This window comes from Bactrocera latifrons, unplaced genomic scaffold (genome assembly GCF_001853355.1).
Source record: "Bactrocera latifrons isolate USDA-ARS-PBARC rearing strain unplaced genomic scaffold, ASM185335v1 scaffold_125, whole genome shotgun sequence".
Lineage (NCBI taxonomy): Eukaryota > Metazoa > Arthropoda > Insecta > Diptera > Tephritidae > Bactrocera > Bactrocera latifrons.
In genome coordinates, this window is record NW_017534686.1 from 700200 (window position 1) to 718862 (window position 18663).

An 18663-nucleotide genomic window follows, 5' to 3' on the forward strand; every position below is an offset into this window, starting at 1 on the left:
TCAAATTGATTATATTTCGTCATTCTGCCGTGAAATTAAAAATATATGTCGTACAAAATAAGCACAAAAATATAAAAGCAAGTGTATTATATTATCCATGTTTGCCTTCCGTTTCATCAAAAAGCGCATAAATTAACACCGCATGCTCTCCACTTTACCACGCAATAACTTACCTTGCCGAATTTGGAGAGTCCTCCAATATGTGGATATTTTCCCGGCTCGTCAACCTTACAGCAATCCGCCCTACAAAGGTAAAGCAATAAAAAAGATATATAYATATATACAATGTTTTACATATATTTGTATGTACACGAGGGCAAAAACGCCAAATGTGAAATACATTAATCCACATTAAAAACGCRCTGCAAGATGAACACTTCTTCACTTCTGGAAGTGAATTTCTCATCATCATAATTTGAGTAAGCGAGYGCTGGCACACATACACACGCAACTCATATGCAAGGGAGTAAAGTGATGCCTAACAGAAGAAATGAAGAAATTTGTTTCAGTTGAGTGGTTTTGTTAGCGCTATATTTGAGACTACTTTCGTACTAGTTTAATGAGGATTATTTTCGATTATTTTCTAGGCTTTGTTAGTCATTGCTCGCAATAAATTTTTTCAAGTTCAAAATTTCTTACCCAAGCTTGCATAACATTTATGGTTCACTATAGTCAGAGGCTTTCTAACATATCTTAAAGCAACCTAACTAGAATCACAGATTTTATAAATAAGGACAAAGACACGGAGGTCGCTTTTATATTTTAGGATTTGGCGATCTTAGTATTGCAATTTGGTAACTCACAACTTTATTGTTAAGTATGATATTTTTGTTGTTGTACATACAATACTCAGAACGTATTAATATACGAGCGCTATTAGTGTTGCTTACAGTTACTTAAAATATTCATCTCAGCTAAAAAATGCAATTAAATCGCTAACATTATTTTTTATAACTTTCGACGTGGATTATGACAACTACAGTGCATYSATGAGCTTAATTCAATTTTTCGCTTCATTATGAGCTAGTGTTCATGTGTGGTATGGTGAAACCAAAAGAAATCGTAGATCACTTGAGGATAATTTTCGGGATTTTKCAAAATCAGTTGTTGTTCGGGAAAGTACTGATGCTGTGCGCAAAATGATATTGCGCGATTGTCATGTGATCTATTGTTGAATTGAGGCAAAGACGGGCATTAGTGCAGCAATGGGAGCTCTCACACATCAACTGAAACAACTGTATTTTGGAGCATTTAAAACATCTATTTTATCGGTCATCCACCATAAAATACTGTCTTAGCATCGAATGGCTTCCGTATATTCCTCTACGAAAAATATGATAAAGAAATCAACGTCTTTCGATACGTAAGTAGGAGGTTGATGCGTTGAGGACGTATCTGCTGGAGATCCATCAATCTGTGTAGCAACAATTCTTCGACAATAAGCTCAAAAGTATGAAAAATATTTATAGATTTTAATTGAGAATATTTTTAAAAACAATAAGACATACTTTTATGGTTAATATTTGGTCTCGTTCTCTAATCTCGATAGCTATTGTGAAAGCTGGCCAGGCAGCAATCAAGGCTGTATCCACGGATCGTATATCGGCTAGAAGTAAGGACAGGAAGCAGGACAGCAGTGAATAGTGTTCCCAGCAGTAAGCAACTTTACCGTTGGAACKAGCTACCGAGGTACAAAACTGCAAAAGTCTTTTGCAAAACGGTAGATCGGAAGTACAGGAAATTCTTAAYGGAAGTCGGTAGATGAGACTGTAGGAACATGATGACTTGAATACTAACCTGTCCCCGCCTGATGGCGACACACGCCCGCAAGATGGGGCTGACAGATTGAGAAAAATGCAGCAAATGTCTAGCGCAGGGCACCAGAGAAACAATTTAGCMTCTTTTGTGCACTTGTCCCGCATTGACAAGACCACGCTGTAAGCAGCTGGGGTCCACACAGTTTGATACACAGTAGGAGGTATCGACAGCGAGGCCACAGACGGCTAAACGATGACTACTCCTCTTGGACTTAGCAAGTAAACTCCATCTGGTATCATAAAGAACCAACTGGTTTATAAGTGGCTTATTGACATACCAGAWTAACATAACCTAACCTAATTCTGAAATATAAAATACAACTTAGTAATAAAGTCAGGAGCCTATCTGCCCATTTCATTGCTTCATTACCCCGTTTATTACAGAAATTTAAACACCTGGCGTCTCATGTATTGGAAATGCTTGCTTCTTTTTTTGTTACTATAAAATCGTTTACCACTTCGATAACTCTTACAACGGAAGTAACAACTCACCATCACGGAAATATACTTATCTGAKCAGCAATGCCGCTGAGTTGCTTTCCTTCAAACAATATGAGAGAGCGTTGTCGCAACCGTTTCTACACTGGGTTGCTTTTAGAAGACCTTTGGGTGTGCATGTGTGAGCATAATTTCGTCGCAGATAAACTCATCAAAAAAAATTTAAGTATCTACATGGATGCATGTGTCATTGAATAGATTCATAGCATACGCCTGCCATATATTATTATGGATAATATTTATCACACACCCACAGACGTATACATATATATATATATATACATGCTACTGTACTTACATATACGGATTAAAATGCTGCCATTTGGCAAGCCGAAAAGAATTAAAGTTGTGCTTTGAAAAGTATTAAAATATTTGAAGTATCTCAAATCCATCCACCTGTGGACTAATGGGTTCGCTAGGTATGCGCCATATACACTTATACAAGTTTATTACAGGAAATGTTAGAAGCAAGGTCGACGGATATCACAGATATGAAAATGCGCACATTCAACCTTTTTTTACTTTTTTTTTTTTCTAAACCGTAGTTAAGCTATATGTGGGGAGTAGCAGTTTGAGGCTCTACCCCAGCAAATTGTGTTTAAAAGATATTTTTAACGGCCGTTAGACTCTCAATGGACAATTCTGCAATTTCATTTCATAATATAGCAAGTTAGCTTTATAATATTTTTTTCAGGGAATACTTGAAGTAAAAGCTCTAAACTTTTTAATGAAAGCTACTATGTTGTTTGTCTTGCTTTAAAGCTGTGTTAATGAAGTTGGGTTCTTTTAAAGTAATGGAAACATTTACAATAAGACTCGACCACCCGATTGACTCATTCAAACTTATGCTCGCGGAGTATAATAATGGTGAACCAGCGTTTTTCAATAGACTTTTTGACAAATCACGCGTGAGACGTGTCAAGCTGTCATTTCATTTTTATTCAGTTTTGCTTGATATTTTATCGTAGAAGGGCTTACGTCTGAACAACATTTATCCGTTCAACTTTATTACGGAAATTCGTGTGCTGTAAAGAACTTATTTCGCGCATTTCGCTCAAMTTTMTGGTATACAAAATCGGCYTACTGARCGACACCATCACYCATCTTGAGACCCAGCATTCATTATTGACGATGATTCACGCTTTGGGCCGGGCCATTGGCCACCAAGATCGTTTKATATCATACCRTTAGACTTTTTCCTGTGGGGATATATAATGTCTGAAGTCTATGCGAACAATCCCGCTTTGATTCAGTCCTGCGAGAAAAAAATTTCACGCGTGTAAAAAGGTAGCTGAAACTGGTGTATAAATGACTTTTATATATCTTTTGTTTGCCAGCCTACCCGAAACAAGAACTGCATACACGAAATGCCATAAACCAWAAATGTAAGAAATACATATTGCTGTTCTTTGGAAATAATTCTTTCGATAATGTTGCCGAGTACTGTTCTCTGTACATTGAAATAGGTAATGACTACCAATGTAAGCCTTAAGCCGAAATTTGAAGTCGTCTAAATCTATCTTATATATAACGGGTATGCCTTAGTGCGTAGTAGACAGTACATTTCACTTATTTGAATTCCCCTCTCAAATGAGCAGTTATCTTAAATATTTTTGAAGACGCTTACAACTTAAGCAAAGTTACTACTGCCCGACGACGTTGTGTAAGCTATCGCTGACGACATAATATCAAAACACAAATTTCTCCTCGCAGGCGGCAACGAAACAATATATGTATTTTATTTCATTTAATCGGTTTAACGTTGAGGCATTCGCCATGCAATGAGTAAGCTTAGTATGAAGTATACATTATTGCTGGTCAGCGTAATAGGCTTAGCGACTTAATTTTTCTATGACTATGTGCGCTGTCGACATATTAGAATATTTACAAGTAGTATGTCTATTATATTTGCATGCATTAAGTCGTTTTTTAGGCTACAACAATCAATTACCTCGCACTACAAACCAAAGCCTCTGTTTTAGTTTCGTTGTTTGCCCAATGAGCTTATATATCTGGTATATGACTGTATTCGTCATGGATGGCCATGTTTCTAATATGATTTTTCCCATCTCGGATWGTCGTAATGGGTTCACGTTTTATTACCACCAAAACTCCGATGCCAAAACGACATCCTTTTATTGTGTTCAGACAGCATTTCTGATGTGCAAAATCGTCCTTCCATGTCTTTAGGCTTTAATTCATATATCACCCAATTCTTACTTTTGACTGCATCCGGCTACATTTCAGCGTTTTGAAATGTCTGCTTGAGTGATTCCTGAAAATTCTACGAACTCTTTTGTTGCTTCCACTTTCTCATCTGCAAACTTGTTTTGCCGTCAAAGGAGTTCTTCGTCTTCCGAGCTAAAATCACAGCTCTTTTAATGAAGCTTGTTCATTATAAACTTCCACCAAAATATCTTACATATTTTAATTTTTTCATTATTGAAGAAACTTCGACATATTCGGAATATTGGAACAATTAAAAAATATTCAAGTTGCGCCATTAGCAAACCATTGGCATTTGGCAATTGGCAAACAGTAAGATTATTGTTATAGAGCTAATATATGTATACATAATACAGCTTATATATATATACCGCGGACGATTTTTTATACCCTGAACAGGGTGTATTAAGTTTGGCACGCAGTTTGTAAGCTCGAACAGCAATTACCCGTCTAGAGAACAACAAAGCGACGGATGCTGATGGATTGTCGGCTGAGTTTACCAAATACGGCGGCGAAGAACTGATAACGAGCATGTATCAGCTACTTCGTGGAATATGGACGGACGAAAACATGCTTGAAGATTGGAACTCAAGTAAAATTTAACGATTCAAACGACGTTAGAGCCGCAACAAAATCCTTAAGCCGCTACACCGCACTAACATGGTCGACTGGATGCAGTGAAATGCAKATGAGGGAGCTACAAACATGTCCGAACACGAAACGAACGTTTTCCATCGAACATCTGCACAGTGAGGCCCGTATGCTTCCAGTTAARGAGCTTAATGAACACTTCTCCAAGCAATTTCTGCTGGGATGCTTTTGCAGAAATCTTTCTCTGCAATCAACTGCTTGCAGTGGAAGAGCCACGCAGGAGCATGAAGCCGACCAGACTTCGGACGCAACAAGCCGCAAATATGCACTACCCGCCATTTACAGTGGACCGACTTTAGTGAATGGCGTACTTGGGGTCAAACAACCACTCATTGGGCTGACTTTATGCCGCTATGTCTGAATTTGGTATCCCCGCAAAACTAATACGGCTGTGCAAACTGACCCGGAGCAATAGCAAAGGCTCCGTCAGGATCGGGAAAGACCTCTCCGAGCCGTTCGTCACCAAACGGGGTTTTCGACAAGGCGACTTCCTATCGTGCGACTTCTTCAATGTCGTTTAAATCAACTTCCAGTAAGGCAACAAAATTTATACATTGAATTGGCGCTTCAAATCTTATACGCTTACACTTTCTTTTRCATTTAAAGTTTGTCATATTTTGCGACCCTTCTCAAAAAAAAACACACACACAAATTAAATGGAAAAAATTGCGAATATTTGCAGGTTGTGGGCAACCAAACGCATAAAAAAACTGCTTTACATAATGTATGTGTGCTTCCAACTGACAGCACCCACACACATACACACCTATAAACATGCCAACAAATACATTTTGTATGCTTGCATAGATTTCTGAAATTCCCACAAAATACCCAAATATCCTTATTTACACTTATGAAAACATACAAGCACATACACACATGTACAGACACACACATATGTATGTAMATRCAWTKKCACAMACACACAAGCTTACCATGGCGTATTGCAGGTGTGCGTCAGTGTCAAATAGCGCGCGCCAAGCTGATAGAACATACGTAAAACGCTAAGGCTGGTGCCAATCGAATGGCCACCCTCCACTCCAATCAGGCTGGCAATTTTTCCGCTTTTGTGCACCTCTTCAATTCCTGAAAGTAYAACACAAACACAAAATATTGTTAAAATGTTGGCAATACTTGGAAGTGAAAGCGTGTCAAAAGAAATATTTAAATATACTTTAAGTGACAGTTAATGGTTACATATATGCACACATATACACAAACACATAAAGCCCACTTGGGCTCAGATGTACTTACTTTAACACAATTTTTTATAATTTATTTTAAATCATAGTCATTTTAAGGTTTGCTTAAGGATAACTAAGGTTTTATTACTCTACTTAAATAGCATTTACGCACATGTCAGTTACAGGAATGTATTTCCATTAAAAAATCTTCAGAGAGAAATATTTTGTTTACTGCTCTCTTATTTTCCAACGCCAAAAAAAATTTCTCTCAACCTTCTTAGCTTGTTCCGAAACAGCAAAAAAGTTTTGGCGAAATATTTTTTGGCATGCACTTCATTTATTTTTTAATATGGCTGACGATCTACGCAATGCATTTCTCTCCCTTCCAAAGGGCCAACCAGTAGTAAAATGTCGAGTATCATTGTAGAATCGAACACACTACGGACAGTGGTAAAACTAGTTACGCAAAAGTATTGTTAAATAAGCACGCACTAACTTACTTATCTCACAATGTGAGGAAATTAAGTAACACTTTCTGTAGGAATAAAATTCAGTGGATAACGGGTTTTTCAATAGGGATGCTACAAACGTATACCACTCTTTTGACATTTCTTTTCAGTAAGATTTTCTATTTCATTGTAGAAAGATATACGTTCCAACAACGAGTCAAAATTATTAAAATTTACTACCGAAATTCGGAGTCACAGGCCTCAACTTTAAGAGTGCTACGTCCAAATTATAGTCGTCATAATCGTCCAGTCAGATCAGCAATTAAACGTTTAGTAGGAAAATTTTAATCCGCAGGCACAGTACAAAATGTTCTCGTGCCAGTGAGACACAGGAACGCCCATAGTGTTGAGAATATTGCTGCCGCTGGCGCATCAATTGAGAGAGACCCAAATCAGTTTCTCACACGTCGTTCTTAAGCAATGGGCATCTTTATGACATTATTGTGGCGAATATTTCGAAAAGATCTCAGCTTACATCCCAGATCAAATTGACACAAGAACTGAAGCCGTTTGACCAACAAAATCGTCGTATGTTCTAGAATTGAGCTGGCAACAACTTGGAAATGATCAGAATTTTCTTCGAAAAAACATCTTCGGCGATGAGACCCATTTCTGGCTGAATGGCAAAGTATGCGTTATTGTTCAGGCAGCAATCCACATGAGCCACCATTACATCCCGAAAAAATTACGGTTTGGTGCGGTTCATGAGCCGGCGCCATCATTGGTCCGTATTTCTTTCGTGATGATTAAGATCGCCAAGTTACTGTGCATGTGAATCGCTAACGCACAGTGATAACCGAATATTTTTGGCCGAATTGGATAATATGCACTTAGACAATATGTGAGTCTTATCTCTCTTATCTCACGCAATGGTCCGGTTAATTGGCCGCCCCGGTCGTGCGATTTGATGCCGTTATACTATTTCCTGTGGGGCTACGTCAAGTCTATGATCCATGCCAACAACCGACGACGATAAATGAACTTCGAACGAATATCGAACGTGAAATTGTCGCAATATCGGCCGATTTATGCTTGAAAACCATCGAATATTAGGTTCAGCGTCTGAAGTGATGCAAGCGTGTCCGTGGTGATGGAATTGGAAGCATTAATCGATGAAGATGGTTTCCAAAAACAAGAAGAGAATCCTTGGCAGCCACTCAAACAGTCATTTCTAAGCCATTAAAAGCAGCTCTGATACAAGGAAATTTGGTGTCAATTGAATAGAAGCCAAAATACGTTGTAAATGATTTTGCATATCCAAAATGCTGTTTGAGAAAATAAATCGTTTTTGCATTGAACTGTGACTGTGTCTGAGATAATGCCGGATATTTTTTTGGGATCAGAAAGTTGTGCTGTATTATGAGTTTTAGAATCTAGTAAACGTAATAATGGGGAACACTAACGACAAGAACACAAACTATTTAGAAAACAACGTTTGGGAAGTTTTGCCTCAGCCGCCCGAAATCTGGAACGCGGCTCACGTCAGAAGAAAGTTTCGAAAATTCTTCTGTCCACAAAATTTTCAGAAGGACGAGAAAATGAAACTGTAACTTTAAATAAAATTGCGGCGGCTTTCTCTGCGCCCTGCGAGGAAGCTTTTGAGTGGAAGTGTGTGAAATTCATTGGAAGAGGGGAGCAGAAAGCTTCTTAATGGATTGGTAAAAATTTGGAGAGAACATGGTACTGGGATATATTGTTAGGAACTGCCCATCAACTTCAATTTCGGACTTCCTGACTACTGCAGTATTTTTCAAACCGAGGTTGCTGTCACTAAAGAAGCAGTAGATTTACTGCTTCGGAATGCAACACGCTCCAGACACATAGATTTTTGTTCTGATAACAAAGCGGTTCACTAACCATTCGTTCAAGGCTCGTTGAGGCATGCCTATCGATGGCAAAAATAGTACTAGTACGTTTGGAGTGTCACAACGCAATTGCAGCCCACCGTAAAGCCGATGAGCTGGCATGAAAGGGCACTCTAGCCCCGCTAACAGCAAAATGGGAATGTATCGGTGCTTCCCTCTACTCTTGTATTACACTACTACGGGAACTTGGGTTACCATAGGTTCATGTGCTGTAGCAAGATTATTTTAACCCAATATCGAAAGATAGAGACCCGATATTTTTTGGCCTCAGTAAGGCTAGTCTTTCCGTAGTTGTGATGGTTCTGACAGGCCTTTGGCGTATCGGCATTTATGCTGTAAGGTTGAGAATCTTACCGGACGACAGCAGCGGTCTCAGCACTTCATTGTACCGCGTTTGTGAGATCAAGACTTAAACACTTGGCAGCTCACACTTTCAAATATCCCACCGAACTGATGGGAATAAAAATTAAACGTCCGAGCAAATTTTTATTGGCCACAACGCGCTTGCTGACTTCTAAGTAGTAATACAAAGTACGGAGTTCGATTTTTAAGAAATTAAAAAGAAATACATATAGTAGTGCGATATTTGGTTCGGTCAACAAAACTAGCCTAACCTAAAGCTTCAGATGATCAATGCTTTATATATAAGCATACTAAATGTTGTCGACTTATTAAACGTTCACATTTTGAATGACGAAGGACGTTAATTGCCTGAACTATGTCAATATCGTTGTATTATATGTATATCTCAACTCATCGTTCCACCACATGCCTCTGCACCATATAGCAGGACGGGCATAATGAGTGACTTATAGAATTTTGTTTTTGTTCGTCGAAAGAGAACCTTACCTCTCAACTGCCTACTCAGTCCGAAGTAGTACCTGTTGGCAAGAGATATTCTGCATTGGATTTAGCTGTTGATGCTAGTTCCAAGATGGACGAAATTATCTACGACTTCGAAGTTGTGACTGTCAACAGTGACGTGAGGGTCAAGTCGCGAGTTCGACGACTGTTTGTTTGATGGCAGAAGTTATTTCGACTTGCCCTCGATCACCACCAAAACCTTAACCATGCTGGAGAAAGCAGAAGTAAAGGCACAGTTGTTAAGGCCAATGATATCAGTATCATCAGCATACGCCAGCAGCTGTACACTTTCTCCTATGAACTGATTAACATCAAGTGATATTAAAATACAAATTTTTTGCAACTTATTTGTTATTTTTAATTTTTACATAGTAAGATCAAAAAGAGATCAAAGAGCAGCGTCCTTCGAAAGCAACGCCATTTGCCAGATAAAGTGAAAGCCAACAACAAATGTATAAAAATAAATTTATTAAAGTCTGCTGGACCGTTTCAAAAAATTAACATTTCATAAACTCCACATAGACATATATACACTACAGGTCAAGTGAAAAGTCTCCGGCGTTATGAGAATTTAATTCATCCACTTAATTCAGCAACTTAAGTTTTTGTGAAAAAAACGGAAACAAATTTCGCGGTTTCATAAAACATTGTTTTTTGAAAAGAAACAAGTAAGGAAGGGCTAAGTTCGGGTGTCAGCGAACATTTTATACTCCCGCATGACAAGTTTCATCATCATATCTCAATTTTTACTCAAGTTACAGCTTGCAAGGACGGATAGACAGACATCCGGATTTCAACTCTACTCGTCACCCTGATCACTTTGGTATATGTAACCATATATCTGACGATGTATACCGTTATTAGCAACTTTATTGCGAGAGTATAAAAATGATGACCTCTGAATTACATGAAAATATCTGAGACATTTACCGATATTTTCCGTGAAAAATTAGGTTAGGTTAGGCACTGAGTCCTTCGTGTTCGATATCGGACCTTGAAAAATTATAGTCCGATCACGACAATTTTTCCACAAGGGATACCTCAGCTCAAATACCGTATTTGTGTAARGTTTTATTCCGCTATCATCATTGGTTAATAATGTATATATTATACAGAGAAGGCATCAGATGGAATTCAAAATAGCGTTATATTGGAAGAAGGCGTCGTTGTGAACCGATTTCACCCATATTTCGTACATGTCATCAGGGTGTTAAGAAAATATTATATACCGAATTTCATTGAAATCGGTTGAGTACTTCCTGAGATATGGTTTTTGGTCCATAAGTGGGCGGGGCCACGCCCATTTTCAATTTTTAAAAAAAGCCTGGATGCAGCTTCCTTCAGCTATTTCTTTTGTAAAATTTCGTGTTTCTGACGTTTTTTGTTAGTCGGTTAACGCATTTTAAGGGATTTTCAACAATAACCTTTGTATTTGAGGTGGGCGTGGTTATTATCCGATTTCTTCCATTTTTGAACTGTATATGGAATACCTGAAGAAAACGACTCTGTAAAGTTTTGTTGACATAGCTATAGTAGTTTCCGATATATGTACAAAAAACTTAGCAGGGGGCGGGACCACGCCAACTTTTCAAAAAAAAAATTATGTCCAAATATGACCCTCCCTAATGCGATCCTTTGTGCCATTTATTTTTTATATCTTTATTTATGGCTTAGTTATGACACTTTATAGGTTTTCGGTTTTCGCCATTTTGTGGGCGTGGCAGTGAGCCGATTTTGCCCATGTTCGAAATTAAACTCCTTATGGACCCCACAAATACGTGTACCAAGTTTCATCATGATATCTCAATTTTTACTCAAGTTCAGCTTGCACAGACGGACAGACAGACATCCGGATTTCAACTCTACTCGCCACCCTGATCACTTTGGTATATATAAACCTATATCTGACTCTTTTAGTTTTAGGACTTACAAACAACCGTTGAACCGTGAACAAAACTATAATACTCTCCTTAGCAACTTCGTTGCGAGAGTATAAAAAAATGTGTTGTACTACGGTAGGCCGAGGACTTTTCATTTGATCTGCCACAATACACATACATCGTTCTGGCAGAAAATTATTATAAATTGATAATCTTCTCACTGCAAGTCAATCGAAAATATGAAAAGCATATTTTATTATGCGCAACTGAATTCCTTTGTAGAATATTATTTCCATACATTTCATTTTGCACAATTTAAAGAATTTCCAAGAAAAGGAATCAAAGTTATTTCACAAATGCTGCACAGAACAATTGCCTGCTGCATGACGATGATGTGAGCTCATCGGTTGACAGCCGCATACAGCCTTCCCCACTTACGTACTACTTATAACTAAATAACGGTATTATATATAAAAATCATTTGACTTGCAGCTTACCTGAAGCATCTGTGACGAAAGTCATTTGATTTGGATACAAATTCACCAGACGTCGTATTAAGTCTATTTGCTCCAGCGTCAACTGTACGGCGTCCATATGCTGCGACGAGCACGGTACATATGCCGACCAAAACTGTTGTTGTTGTTGTTTGTCGTTGCAGTTGTTGTAGCAATAGATAAAATAGAAGAATACAGAGAAATTTACAATGTAGAGGCAACAAACAATTTTACATTTATGTGTGTGGTATGTGTGTGTGCCTGTGCGCTTAGTAAGCAATAGCCCGGCGAACGAAACAACAGCGAAAAATGCATAAAAATATTTTAGGAAAAAACAAAAAAACGACCGGTTATCAGTCGACAAAGTAAATTTGTGCAGCGCTGGCTCCTTGCTAGCTTTGTGTGTTAAGGCAAGCTTATGAAATACCGAGCGAATTTTGCCAGGCTACCTGTTGAGCGCCGCAAACTATGCAACGGGATGTGCGAAAAAAAGTGTGGAATGCCAGCAAGTCACTGCATATGAGGCTCTGTATATGTATAGGTGTGTGTGTGTGTGAATTGCATTTTTTTTTTTTTTTTTTTTGCTGTCTATGTACATACCTGCGCCGACACCATGCCCTCTTTCAATCGCGGCAAATCGGTGTGACTCCAAGCGCTCGCCGACCATGGCAACACCTCACGCAAATCGCCGGCAAATGGGAAATCTTGCAGACGATTTTTCAAAAATTTTCGTATATTCCATGCCAAATCGTTGTGTCTGCGTTGCGTTGCGGTGGATAGGTAGTGATGGCGGCGACGGCGTTGCAAATAGAAAAGCATAGAAAACAAAAGATATGTGCGGTTAGATTGGTGTGAAAATACATTTTTGTCTGGCAGCTGGGCGATTTCTTTTAACCATATCATAGACATACGTAACTGTGTGTATATGTGTGTGTGTATAATAGTAAAAGCTTTGACTGTGAAAAGCTGCATGTAATCTAGAATTGAATATAAATTTATGAGTTTAACTGTAAATTCATTTAACTTGCTGAAAACCTTAATTTGTATTTACTTAAGATTAGATGAAGTTAGGATACGTACAGTAAAACACTGAGACATTGTGACCACACAAGGAGCATTTAAAGTGGTAGTAAGGAAAACAAATGGTGTCAGAGAAATGTGTCCTACGATGACACGCCTTATACTGGAATTGGAAATTTGGAAATTTTTGGAATTGGTCAAATACTGTACATTAAAATCACGAACTCACCTAAAAACAATATTTCGGAATGAAGACACACGCTGCCAAATTTAGAATTTTAAGTTCTTAACAACAGATAACAAGCAGGGCACCATTTTCGTCTAAAACATAGGCACTGAACCATTTTCATAACTGTCGAAGTTAAATAAGCGGAGTACTTTCAGATTTTATTCTCTCAAAACCACTCAACTCGACAGTATTCTTCAAAATTGTTTGGTGACAACAAGCAATCAGGGAGATAATCGGAAACCATGTTCAATGTCATTTAACACCATTTAAGTCAGTGAACCCATACTCTAACGGAAGTTATAGGAAGTATTATATAAATATATTCTTTCGTGGCTGCTGCCGACCACGCATTCACCAGAAGACACGTATAATTTCAAAATTTCCACCCAAACGCGGGACAGTCAAGAAACAAGTTTTAAGAAGTTTCCACTTAGTCATCTTCTATACAATTTCTACAGATGGTCTCCGGTAAAATTCCCAACCTTACAGCATGGACGGCTGAATAGGGTAATGGTCCACACCGACGTAGAGGCTAGTCTTACTGATGGCAAAGGATCCCTAGATATCTTGCGATCGATTTTGGGCCAAACGGATTTTGTGACATCACAAGTACCGATGAAGGCTTAGCGCTAGTCAAGCTGCCGCGAATCCCAGCACTCTAGTAGTAGTCTACTGATAGCGGTTATGAGGTACTTTTCATTAATAGCTCATCTGATTTACCATTGCGTGCGTTTCGGTCGTAGCCTTGCACCCATATCGGTCTTAGCACAAAGAGATTTATTACAATTAAAAAAGAAAGGTTAGGCATTCCTTAACCAACCCTGAAGTAGAGTATTAAATCTACTGCTTGCTTAAATTCTGCAACCTCGGCATGGAAAACACTGCAAGAGTCAGGAAGTCTGAAACTGAAGTTGATAGCAGGCTCCTACAGTAAATCCTCCTCCAAGCTTTGACCCATCCATTAAAAAACTCACTGACTCTCTCCGCCAACAGCATCTTCCCATCTACTACTCCCACGCTCATTTGTCCAGGCTTTGTCCAGCAAGTGGTTGGACTGAGTCGATTTATAACGGAGGATAGAGTTATGAGTAAAAGTTCACGAAAATTGGGAGTGGCCAGAAAGAATTCATTTACGTATGGATCAAGCAGCTCACGACTTCCGGTCTTTGACCAAATATCCTCTGGGTGGCATAAGAACATCCGTTTGAAGGTGAGCTAAAATGAGAAGGTGAAACATCCCCATACATAGGGTTGTGCCCTGGGTTTCGAACCCATCACGTAAAAAATGCACCCAATGAGGTGGTGAGATACCCCTCTTTTGATAACGACCATGTCAAACGAATTAAGGATTACCTTGTGGCATTTACTACAGTGGCCATCTTAAGGAGGAATTTGGTATGGGAAAGCGACGCCGTCGCCGAGTACTGTCATTCCCCCCGGTGAATGAACGTCTAGCCACACTCCGTCTCAAAGCGAAGTTCTTCAAAATACCGCTGATTTGCGCCAACGCCCCGACGGAGAGAAGGACGATGTGACCAAAGATGCCTGCTATGAGCGCTTGGAGCACACCTTTGAGAGCCGCTCCCGCCACTATATCAAAATCGTGCTTGGCGACTTTAATGCCAGGGTGGGCAAAGAAGTTATCTTTGACACGGCGGTCAGTAAATTCAGCCTCCACGAGGAAACATCTCCAAATGAGTTGAAACTGATCGACTTCGCCGGGGCCCGAAATATGGTTATTTGTAGTACTAGATTGCATCATATGAAGATTCATCAAACCACCTGGCTGTCCAGGATCCAGATCGATCATGTTGTGATAGACAGAAGGCACGTCTCTAGTGTTTTAGATGTGCGTGCGCTCCGAGGTCCTAACATAGACTCGGACCACTATTTTGTTGCAGCCAAGATTCGCACCCGCCTCTGTGTAGAAAAAAACACACGCCAACAAACACAAAAAGATTCGATGTTGAGTAGCAGCAATCACAGCAGATAGCTTCTGAAAGCACTCGTCAACAACTCAGTATAAGGGAACTGTGGGACGGCATTTCAAGCTCCTTACGTATAGCTGCAACCGAAACCATTGGTAGAACCCCCAAAGGTGATCTAGTAGCCGATGCTCAGAGCATACTTAAATTATGGAGGGAACGCTTACGGAGCATACTCGAAACTATTTTTCAGAATTGAAAGATTTCGACTTTTTTAGTGACTTAAACCTGAAAATCTTTTCTACTAGAAGATATCGTCGATTAAAGCCAATATATCCAATATTTTATTTAGTATTGCAAATGAGCTGTTTCACCTCCTACACTTCATTTTGCATTTTATCTCGCATTTGCTACTTCCACTTTTTCAACATGCAATTACTAAATAGAGCGATTGATTGCATCCGCTGTGATATTCTCGTTCGTTTTTATCATCGCAAAGAAAAAAAATCGTTATAAATTTTTATAGCTGCTGAATGAGCTGACTTCAAGGGCAATTGCAACTACAAATACAGATGGTCAGCAATCAGAATCGCTAAAAAATATACGAAATTTTATTTCCCAATATCAATAAACGAGTATTTTATTCAAAAAGTTTTTCAATCATATCGCCTGAAGTGGAATTAAATTCTGATACTTAACTTCGTAGGAATATTATAAGGCTGCTTGATGGCTTCGTTTTTTTCTTAAGTATATGTGAATACATTCGGATCTCTGTTTGGTCTTTCAGAATTAGAAGTTCTACTCAATTTACAGTTTAGTGAGGCAAACTAAGAAACTATAGAGCTTGTAACACCGTATAGCCAAGACATGTGAGGTTAAGTTACGTTAGGTCGTAGAGTTAAACCAAAAATGAATATTGTGTTACTCCACAGATCGAAGAAATGTTTTGAGCTCACGACAAATATATTAAGGCAGCCAGTATCAATCCCAGCCACTTTGCCAGGTTCTCCAAAGGTGTGTCTATATTTCAAAATAAAACCGGCGAAAGCTGGGCAATAGAGGAGGAGATGATGATACCTCGCCTTCGTCTTATAGTTAATTTTAGTTCAGAAAGGTCTCGCGGTAGCACAAGTTCCAGTTGTTGACCAGCGATTACCGAGCTCACAGGAATTCAATAGTTTCCGCAAGAGGTCAATAAGACATTGGAAAACTGACTCGCTTCCATTCGGATGAAATTGAAGTAAATGTGCATGCTCATCGGCTCTGTAATTTCCTGTGAATCCGTTGTGGCCCAGCACCCATACAAATTTAATATGGAAGAAGCTTTAAGCTATTACTAATGAGGTCATGCAATTCTTGATCCATTTTGACCGTAGATTCAGCGAGCTCAAAGTCAATATAGCCGCTTTGTTATCGGGTGAATGCTCACATCTCTGAAGAAAACTGCACTTCGGAGCATTATATCTTCGGCTAACTTGATGGCCACCTCCTTTAGAAAGACTACTAAATTCTGATAAAGGCCGCTGCTTAACTCGGCCCCCACCAGACAACAACTCCTTATAATATTATTGGCTTAACTGCGGTTTCACAGAACCTGAATACCACCTTTGGTAAGAGGCATACAAATATAAAACGAACAATGCCCTCTTCATGCTCTTCTCGATGCTTGGCACGCACGAAAACTTTCTGTCACACAGATCAAGACAAGCGGTCAGCCAGATTCCCCAGATTACATACCATAAACCCAGCACAACCTTTGGTTTGTGATTTTTTTTTTTTTTTTTTTTTTTTTTTTTTTTTTTTTTTTTTTTTTTTTTTTTTTTTTTGTGCATTCCACAAATTGTTTCTGAGCCGTATCTCCAGAACTTTAGCTATGCGGTATGGCCTTGAATCAGCTGAAGAACTCTAAAAATATAATACTTTTAATTGGCCGCTTAGCGAATTTCTTTATCGATTATAAACTTTTTCTCCACGTTGAACAAATATCCTGCCACCAAAACCAATATGCCGTACATCCGTTCTAAGCTGACGTGCTCCTTTCATCTCTTTTACATAATGTATTCTTAATTTTTTTTTATTCTATTTCTATATTTTATATCTTTTTAACTAGCTGAAACTGAGCCAAATTTTTTAATGGCCACATATTATATGTCAAGTTGGTATTGTTGCCACTTGGCGCTAAATAAACTGAATATACTCGTGTGAACCGGAACAATTTTGTTTAGCCAATTTTCTGTCAATAAATGCTTTTTCGACAATGTCAGTGTGGGCAGCTAATAAATATATACATATGTAAGGGTGGTGCTAAGCGAATGTTAAACGTCAAGGCGACATTATGTTGGTTCGTTGCCAATTAGCCAATATATAGTTGTGTAATATGTGTGGCGGAAACCAGAAGGGGCACAAGGATAACTAAGTAGTTAACTGACACTGACTAAAAAGTTGTGTGTTATATTATTACGAAAGAAAGTTGATATATATTTATATCTATATCTTCTTCTTCACTGGCATAGACACCGCTTACGCGGTTATAGTCGAATTAACAGCAGCGCGCCAGTCGTTTATTCTTTTCGCAATGTGTCGCTAATTGGAGATTCCAAGCGAAGCTAGGTCCTTCTCCATCTGGTCTTTCCAACGGAGTGGAGGTCTTCCTCTTCCTTTGCTTCCCCCGGCGTGTACAGCGTCGAATTGCCGACCATAAATCTTGCGCAAAACCTTTCTCACTAAAACTCGTAACGCCGACTCATCAGATGTTGTCATCGTTCATGCCTGGTCGCGAGTGCGAGTACAGTTTGCTTAATGCAAAATCCTGACAATTTTTTACCAAAATTATAATTCTGTTCGCGCCACGCATAGTCCGCTCCGTCCAATCTTCGGTCGACTTAATCACCCATCCATGGATCGAGTTCACGGGACCACATTTACTCAAGAGGATAACGCATCATCAGAGAGCTGTGGAGCAGAGCAACAAAGAAGACCCGAATGAGTCCGAGACAGAAAGCATCGCTGAAGTAATATGAAGGAATATTGCCGAGTTGAGAGTCTTTGTTCGTATACTTTCGATTACGTAGATCCGATCCCCGTGTAACGCATTTCGTAATATTTTCTGACACTTTCTCAATGGATATTCATGCAAAGTATGGTAGACACAAAAGTGTTCAAGGGGAATAAAGCTACTTCGGTAAAATATTTATTAAATTTTTTCAATATTTTTTAAATTCACTTAATGTCAAACTTTTGAAGCAAAAAACTTAAATGACCCATAATCGTGCGAAAGCATGCCGTCCAAAACCCAAAAAGCTTCATTGGCTTGTAGCGCTTTTTTAACTCATAAGCTACTTATCAAAGCGTGTTAAACAGTTGCTCGTAAAGCTCTTATCCACCCCAAAATCTAGGCTATACTTTTAAAGAGATATACTTCGACATAAATGTGATTACACTTAAGGATGTTTACCGCATGCAAAGCTAACGGTAAATATGAAAGCGAATGGATTTTTGCAT

The 18663-nt window shown here is 38.9% G+C and overlaps 1 protein-coding gene across 3 annotated transcripts in view; it reads right to left on the reverse strand.

The window, feature by feature from the left end:
• The window catches only part of LOC108978657 (dipeptidase 1), a 76033-nt gene that overhangs the window by 18303 nt on the left and 39067 nt on the right, over positions 1 to 18663 (reverse strand). For all 3 annotated transcript variants that reach the window (XM_018949040.1, XM_018949042.1, XM_018949043.1), the window contains exons 3-6: positions 12589 to 12745; positions 11992 to 12124; positions 6128 to 6278; positions 174 to 243 (exon numbers count right to left, since the gene is read on the reverse strand). In XM_018949040.1, the coding sequence (XP_018804585.1) occupies positions 174 to 243; positions 6128 to 6278; positions 11992 to 12124; positions 12589 to 12745 (511 nt within the window). The remainder of the gene's footprint in view (positions 1 to 173; positions 244 to 6127; positions 6279 to 11991; positions 12125 to 12588; positions 12746 to 18663) is intronic.